The following is an 8,138-nucleotide window of genomic DNA, read 5'->3' as shown; positions in this document are numbered from 1 at the left end:
TGTTTATCGATAAAGTTGGGCAAAATATTTATAAGTTTTGATTCAATTCGTTATCCGTTTTGAATTGAACCAAAAAATACGGATATCCGTAACTTTACGAAGCAAATCAATTACTAAAATACAATTAAAGAAAAGCAAATCACAAATACCAATATTTTTAGGAGCGATTATCAAATTCGATCAATTATATGCATATATATACATATATGTACAGAATTATATATATATATATATATATGTTATATATATTATAGTTTATATAAGTTTTACAATATTTTTATAAACTAAATTTATTATATTAGGTATTAAAATTTATAAAGTAAATAATATTTTATTTTTGTAATAAAACGTTATTATTAAATTTTCAATTAATTTTTAAATTTTATTTACGGATCAAATCGGATATTCTTTAAAATTCTAAATCATTTTGGATATCATAATCACCGACTATCCAAGTGGCTAAAAATTGAATCGACATGAATGTCTCCAAATACTCGGATATTCGATCTGTGCTCATCTCTATTTACGGATACAGTTGATTTTTTTATATAAAAAAATTCACTAATGTCAAGGCCTTTTTACTTTTTAATTAATTTTAATTTTATCTTTCATGTATTATTTAGAACAAAAATGTCATTAATATTAATTAACAATATCTTTATATATTTGTCATTTATTTTTATATACTTTTATATACACATACATGTGCACCTTGATGTGAATACTTTATAAGTATTTACCACTACTGAAGTATCTATTTTTTTTTGGAAGTTGAATATTTTTTTTTAATGCTTCTTTCACTACCGACCAAATTGTAGTGAAATGATTAGTCTTAATAAAAAAAAATTTCTTCAACTATTATCTATTTACAAACTATAATATGAAACCATTGGTTCGACATGACGATTATCTAAAATTTATAACATAAAAATAAACAAATAATAATAATTTTTGGTTTTTACCGAAAAAACTAAAAAATCAAACATTCTAACAGAATAAACCAAAAAATAATTTAAAACTGAACCAATATTCAGATTAAACAGATTTAATGTGTTTTTATTAAAAATAACAAAACTAATAATCACATCCCGCGAAAGGCGCGGATTATTACCTAGTAGACTTGTTATTACAAAATATAACATGACTGACATGAAAACTCTAAACCTAATAGGTGTATGAAAACCAAAACCAACTCCTAATGGATTTAAACTTACTCTTAATGGGTTTAGTGAGAAATTCTAAAACTTTAAATCTTGGTTAATCGAAGTTTAAACCAAGTGATCCGCCCTCTATCCTTCCCATGGGTCAGCTCATCTTTTTCTTGGATAAACTTGATTAAAACTCCAAAGACTTCTTTCAAGGCTTTAGTCTTTGATCTTGTCATCTGTCCAATATAACAGACAAGTGGATCATGTGCTTGGTTGTCCATCCCATCTTGTGCCGCAGAAGTCTTATCTTGGCTAACCACTTCTTGGGTTCGATCCAGCTGATAGTTATTTAGACCGTTTTGCTGCTTAGTTCACTTTGTCGAGCATTTATTGATAAATTTCCATGTCCAGGTCTTCATCTCCATTTTTTGGGTCTATGTCCGACCATATCGCATCACCCGACCATTGGTCATATTCCATTTCGCGATCGTCTGTCCTGTTCATCTCTCGACCGTCCGTCCTTCTCATGTCCATTTCGTGACCACATTTCCTTGTTCGATCCATTTCGTGCTGGTCCAGTCCTCAGCTGTCGGTTCATCCAAGTAAAGCTCATGTCGCCCATCTCAGTCAACATATACCTTTGGTTCCAATGATGACCGCATCAGAAAGTGCAACGTTAGCTTGATATATTTGTTCATGATATCCGCGGAGTCTCCAAGTGATTTCTTTTCAACAATTGTATTCTTAACGTATTTTAACTAAAACCAACAAATCCAAAATTTATTAGAATTTATATATCAAATGAAATGATATAATTAAAATGAATTGATATAAATAAAATGATTTTTATAAAAATGTTATCCTAACTTTATTAAAATTTAAATTAAATTAAACAGAAATAATTAAACTAATATAAAAAACAAGACTACAAAAATATATTTATAGTTTTTTTTTTCAAACCAATGAAGTTAAAGCATAGAAATACTAGTGTCAAAATCTAAATTAAAATTTTAAAAATAAAATAATATATTATATTTATAGTTGTTATTTGTGGACATGGCTCATAAAAACTCTTATAAAGGCTGGCTTAATCTACAGACTACAGATGAAAAAAAACTCCTTTAAATACAAAAACCCTACAGGGACGAAAATTTAGGGTACTTGACCGGATCTAAGCTATTCAGGTTTTCCACACTCCCTTTTTTATCTCTCTTTATCTGTCTCCTCCTCCCCTGTAGTCTTTGGCTTTCTGTCTCCTCATCTCTTACTGTGAGTCCTTTTCGAGTAGGTATGGAAGTGGCTGCCCTCATGTCAATGGAGACGCAGAGACAATGGACTTGTTCTGCCACTGAGACGCTTCTCTTCCTCGTTGGAAGGAATCTGGCTTGTCTGCTTCTCGCGGTATACAACTGTTTCCTTAATTTTAATTTATAACTCTTGTTTCACTTTGTGTTCTGTTGGATTTGTCATTTATGCAAAAACCGTCCATCCTGGAGTTGTCTCTGTGTTCCTGAATCCAAGGCTTATTAGATTTTCTGCTTTAGGGATACGATTTGGGCTTTGACGGATTTTATTGTTTGAATTTAGACAAGCACTTTAGCTTCTGTCTTAATTGGTTCGAGACGGGTCTTTGTACAATTGAAGTTGAATGCAGAGTTTAATAATGTCAAATGTACACTCTGTTAACTTGTCACGTTTACTTTTTGTCTATTTGCTATTTATATAAGGATGTGCTCTTCTTGGATTTTGTATGATATAGCAAACACACAAAGACGAGACTTCCTTTGAAAATGTTTAAACCCTTACAGATTGACTTTAGGTTTATTTTGTGTACCTTTTAGGTTTCCTTTAGTAATTTCAGTGTTTGTTAGTTATGTGCTATATTGACATTTGCCATTTTCATGATCCTTTTTAGCTTGTGTGCTCGTTGAACTTTGCATTAATACACTATGGATAGTTCAGTATTGTATAAAATTTCATAAAACCTTGTCTAACATTCATCTTTTTGTTCTGTGATATCGCAGGCAGAATCTTTGCTGATAGGGTTGATTGCTGAAGATCAGAGGTGAGCATAAGGGCCACACTTTTCATTTTTCCCTTTCTTTTAGATTGTAGCAGATTTGAATTTGACTTGTCTCTAGGCTTTCTGTGAAGGAGGGCTACAAAAAAGGACACCGAGATGAGGAAAATAAAGATGCCAGTGACTCTGATGATGATGACGATGATGATGAGGACAACGCTGATGAAGACGATGATGATGATGATGATGATGCTAATGATGAAGATTTTTCAGGGGGTGAAGGAGAGGAAGCTGATCCGGAGGATGACCCGGTGACCAATGGTGGGGGAGGAAGCGATGATAATGATGATGATGACGATGACGGGGATGAGAGTGGTGATGATGATGGAGATGAGGATGAGGAGGACGAAGATGAGGATGATGAGGAAGATGACGAAGATGTTCGCCAGCCGCCTGCTAAGAAGAGAAAATGAAACATGAGAAAGAGGGGATTGTTCAAGACTTGAAGAGGACCATATGTGTTGGTTTAAGTAGTGTAGGGGAAACTTATGCTTCATGTTGTGTACTATTTGTTGTCGTGTGTGACTTGTCTACTTGGATTTTAGTTATCTTGGCTGTTGTAGAATGTTGTTCTCTTCTTTTTGTTTTTGCATCTGCCTATGAATATGATTCGCCGTGCTTCACATTTTCTTTGTTGTTGCAATTTTTCTTTCCATTGTTTCAAATGTTTAAAAGGAAACTCCACCAACACTATACTATGTTTCATGTATCCCATCACGTTCTCACATTACTTGGACCATAGGAACTCTCTTCATTCTAATCAGTTCGTTTGGATTGCTTGTCACTTGTATGGGTTTTCTTGAGTTGACAAACCAGACAACAAGTATTCACGTGGTTGTGGTTGCGAGACAACTAACGTTGGTTTTTCGACAATATCCTAGTCTAGGATTTAGTTCTACCATACCGCCGGACCATTTAGATCATGTCGGTTTAGGATCGATCTTGCCTTTTTGGATGAGCCGGATCGATTTCGGTTTAGTTGAACAAAGTGTGTTCGGACTCTGATACCATGTTAGGAGAAGATGGTTTTCAGATATCTCAATTGAGTTTACACGATACAATATATACAGAGAGGTAGGAGACACTAGGTTAACATAATTACAAATGTTCCATATTTGGAAGAGAAGAATATTGCAGCCTTTTGAAGAAGCTAACCCAGCATTGGTGTCACACTTGTGAGTTTAACAATCAGGAAAAGTCTCATTGAAGTCTATTTCCCCCTTGTTAGGTGAACCCATTTGCTACTAGGCCAAATTATACATTTGTACCATCATAATTGGACTTAATAGTTAAATCCATTTAGACCCAATAACATTTTTTTCATAACCTTTTCTTGTTCAGCACACTAAAAATAAATGTAAATGTGATAGATATTACAAATGATTGATTAAAGAATGACAATGCATATATAAATGTTACAAAAGATGATCAAAGAATGACAGTGCACTAGACAATATACAAGCATAACGATTCATGAAATAAGAGGAATATGAAGGCTAAAGTAGAAGTAGTCAGTAGGAATAATCATTATAAAGTTGAATACGTTTTTGCTGCTGTTGAGATAGATGATGTATATCCTTAACAATGTCGAACACTGCCTCAGGCTGCGCCAACTTAAGAGCATTCTCTGACATTTTATATAATTCGTTTTTCTTGCTGCTGAACCAACCAGCCACAGTTTTCGCTGTTTCTTTAGGACTTCGAGTGAAAATTCCAGCCCCATTGTCCACAACATACGGCACATTGCCTTTTTCCTTTGATAGTTACATAATTCACACGAGTTAGTTAGTGGATTATTGATATGGCCAAATAATTTTAAGAGTCAAGCTAAAAATGTAAATGTACCTGTCCGGGAATATAGTCATTGAGGATAATTGGGAGGCCGCATATCAATGCTTCTGCAATTGTACCTGGACCGGCCTGTGTTGGTGTCATAAACACTTGTCAAATTTAAGGCTTTTCTAAATAAGAACCTAAGGGATAGTAGGGATGGATGATTTAAAGATATGACTAACCTTTGTGATGATGCAATCACAAGCTCCCATCCATTTCTCCATTTGTGTCTCAAACCCACGAACCTGTAAGGTATAGACATCATAATATAAGTTATTAATCACTTACTACAAGTACTAATAAAAGTTCACATTTTAAAGGCTACCTTGATCGGAATCTTCCATTCATGGGATGCTAATGCAGAGGCAAGAGTGTTGTTCCGGCCGCATATGACAATCAGTTGTCCTATTGGTTTTCTTTGTTTAGAGTCATATAAAGAATCTCCGAGGGCTTGAGCGGTTTTCTGAACCGGACCCATTCCTTCACCACCTCCCATTAACAGAACCGCTGGTAAATTCGAATCTATTTCAAGCTCTTTCCTTAGATCATCCTAACAAAACATTATAATACATATGGTTGATCTTCTAGTGTTTGAAAAAACAAAACTAGAAGTGGTATAAACTGGACTAATTTTACCTTGCCGATAATAGTGCGAGGGAATGATGGGCGGACAGGTAAGCCAAAGACACGGATCTGAGAGTCTCCAAGACCGTCTACTAATGCTCTCTTTGCAACCTCTTTGGATGGGCAGTAACATCTGCTGACTCCATGATGGAACCTGATTAAATATTTCATTTTGAGCTACTATGTTAAATTTAAATGGTTGGACTAATTGAAGTTATACTCTTTACTTATTTTAAAAAAAAAAAAAAAACAAGAAACTGGACCCGAGCACAGTCTTTTTCTTTCTTTTTTTTCATTTGTTTCGTTAGAAATATTAGATACCATCTTACCATGTACGGTGGCAAGTGTTCAGATCAGTGATAACCGTCACGAAAATGACTTTCTTTTGAAGTCCTTGCCTTTTCATTACCCACAATGGGATGTGTTGCATCAAAGGATGTACGCTAATAATAATGTCTGGTTTATACTCCATTAAACCAGCCTCTATTTGTCTTTACACCACAAAACAAAATAAGAACTTAATTATATTTGTATATATAAATACATCTAATGATGTAAAAAATACATCTAATGAAAGTAAAGGGTAAGATGAAAAATGGCAATATATAGTGGTTAACATGTAAATACTTGGCATAATAGGCGGCAAGAGCACTGAGATAACTTCTGTGAATCCATTTTGGAGAGGTACCATGAAACGCGACTGACCAAAGACCAACATGTTTCACCATGAACTTGTACTGTCTCTCCATGTCGTTCAGTGGCCATCCTGTGTATTCCTTCCAAACGTCTTTTATGATTATCTGTAATAAATAATAGTAAAACATTACTTCGTAGAGCTAGAAACTTAAGTAGTCTATTCAAAAAAAAAAAAAAAATAGAAACTTAAGTAGTGCAATTATTAACAACAACAAAAAATGAGTAAAGAACGTGGGACAGGTTTTTAAGACACGAAATGTTGACATCACTCGTGTATCTCCGACAACCTGGCAAACGCCAAGATCCAATACTAGGCTACAAAACTTCCAAGTAGATACTCCCTCCGTTTTTTATTATAAGTCGTTTTGAAACTATCCACATAGATTAAGAAAATCATTAATTTCTTATATTTTCGAAACAAAAACATCATTAATTATTTACATAACCACAATTTAACCAATAGAAAAATAGAAGATATATTATCATTGGTCAGACAACATTAATTACTAATAAATGTTACATAAAAAACCGAAAACGACATATAATTTGGAACAAAAAAGTTTCTCTAAAACGACTTATATTAAAAAACGGAGGGAGTATTATTTGTTTTTTCAAAATAAAGGTGAGCATTTCGATGGTTTTAACATTCATTGACGGCTGAGAATGAGATTCATTGGTATTTCAGTTACAAATTACTCTTCTTGGTGTGATTCACTGATTTGAGAATAATCAGACTCTTCTTGGTGTGATACAAATTTATTCAGGTATATATATACCAGATTTGAAATTTTCTTTATGAACCGTTCAAAATAATTTTGTTCCTCAAATTAAATAGATATTAGAACAGAAACTCAAAAGTGAGAATTCTCTACTAAAACAGCAAACGCCAGAATGATTACCTTAGTCACAATATTTTTTTCCAAACCAAAAACATTTTTAAAAACTACTAACATGCTTAGATTTGTGGCACATATAATTGAAGAAGTAACATATCGGCTCCACCGAAGCGTTTGAGTCAAGGTAAAGAGAAAGAAGATGAAGAGAGAAGAAAAATAATATAATTACGTCATAACAAAATAAATAAAAATATATTTACCCGGTAGTCATCTCCGAATTCGATATTGAAGGCGTCACGTATAGCCTCGGCGGATGCACGGTGGCCACCGCCGGTATCACTCATCAGAATAAGAACAGTTTTGATCCTCTCAGCTCCCATCTGCTCCATCTCCATAACTTGCTCTTTTTCTTCAAACCCTCTCTTACTCAAACTCTCCTTCCCGTAATCACCCGATCTTGATCTCCGACGACGATTATGGTTGTAGTCATCATCGACCGTTGAGAAACTAAAATTGCTGTAGACTCGCCTGAAAACTTTCTGCGTGATTGAATCATCCTGTGCACGAGGCGAAGCCACTTTCATCATCTCTATTTGATGTTCAAGAACGTTGGTTGTAGTTTGTGTGGGCTGGTTGGTGGTCTTTATGTATTCTCTTTTCTTTGGGGGTTTTAAATTTTTTGAAGTGAAGAGAAAAAAATGGAAGACCAAGTTGTTGCTATGAATAATGAAATTATTTCGAGGAATGATGCTGGAAATATTCCCTTTTAATTTTGTTCCTATAGTATTGCTTCTGCTTTTTATATTTCGTGTCTTTATTGTGTTAAGTGCGATTTAATATTGTGAAAGAGAGGGGAATACTGCAAGCCTGTAGCCGTCGGATCTACATTTCGTTTTGGAATCTTCGGATATGAAGATTCGG

General features: G+C 34.1%; 2 protein-coding genes across 4 annotated transcripts; one reads left to right on the top strand and one right to left on the bottom strand.

Annotated features, from left to right (window-relative positions):
- Positions 1 to 2,206: 2,206 nt before the first annotated feature.
- Positions 2,207 to 3,709, top strand: LOC103837650 (prostatic spermine-binding protein). 2 transcript variants are annotated; one of them, XM_009114006.3, is made up of 4 exons: positions 2,207 to 2,332; positions 2,437 to 2,549; positions 3,173 to 3,213; positions 3,290 to 3,688. In XM_009114006.3, exons 2-4 carry the CDS (start codon positions 2,439 to 2,441, stop codon positions 3,639 to 3,641), a joined length of 504 nt encoding a protein of 167 aa, XP_009112254.1. In that variant the 5' UTR covers positions 2,207 to 2,332; positions 2,437 to 2,438; the 3' UTR covers positions 3,642 to 3,688. The 2 variants fall into 2 exon arrangements, with proteins under 2 accessions (XP_009112254.1, XP_009112253.1); XM_009114005.3 differs by having other exon boundaries at positions 2,283 to 2,549; positions 3,290 to 3,709.
- An 834-nt stretch (positions 3,710 to 4,543) lies between these two features.
- LOC103837651 (monogalactosyldiacylglycerol synthase 3, chloroplastic) lies at positions 4,544 to 8,049 on the bottom strand. 2 transcript variants are annotated; one of them, XM_033278240.1, is made up of 8 exons: positions 6,567 to 6,808; positions 6,313 to 6,528; positions 6,015 to 6,176; positions 5,698 to 5,839; positions 5,387 to 5,611; positions 5,244 to 5,306; positions 5,074 to 5,148; positions 4,544 to 4,982 (listed from the first exon to the last, which is right to left on the bottom strand). In XM_033278240.1, exons 2-8 carry the CDS (start codon positions 6,507 to 6,509, stop codon positions 4,740 to 4,742), a joined length of 1,107 nt encoding a protein of 368 aa, XP_033134131.1. In that variant the 5' UTR covers positions 6,510 to 6,528; positions 6,567 to 6,808; the 3' UTR covers positions 4,544 to 4,739. The 2 variants fall into 2 exon arrangements, with proteins under 2 accessions (XP_033134131.1, XP_009112255.1); XM_009114007.3 differs by lacking the exon at positions 6,567 to 6,808 and adding an exon at positions 7,478 to 8,049 and having other exon boundaries at positions 4,575 to 4,982; positions 6,313 to 6,485.
- Positions 8,050 to 8,138: the final 89 nt, after the last annotated feature.

This window comes from Brassica rapa, chromosome A09, assembly GCF_000309985.2.
Source record: "Brassica rapa cultivar Chiifu-401-42 chromosome A09, CAAS_Brap_v3.01, whole genome shotgun sequence".
Classification (NCBI taxonomy): Eukaryota; Viridiplantae; Streptophyta; class Magnoliopsida; order Brassicales; family Brassicaceae; genus Brassica; species Brassica rapa.
This window is presented reverse-complemented; position numbering and strand designations above follow the sequence as displayed.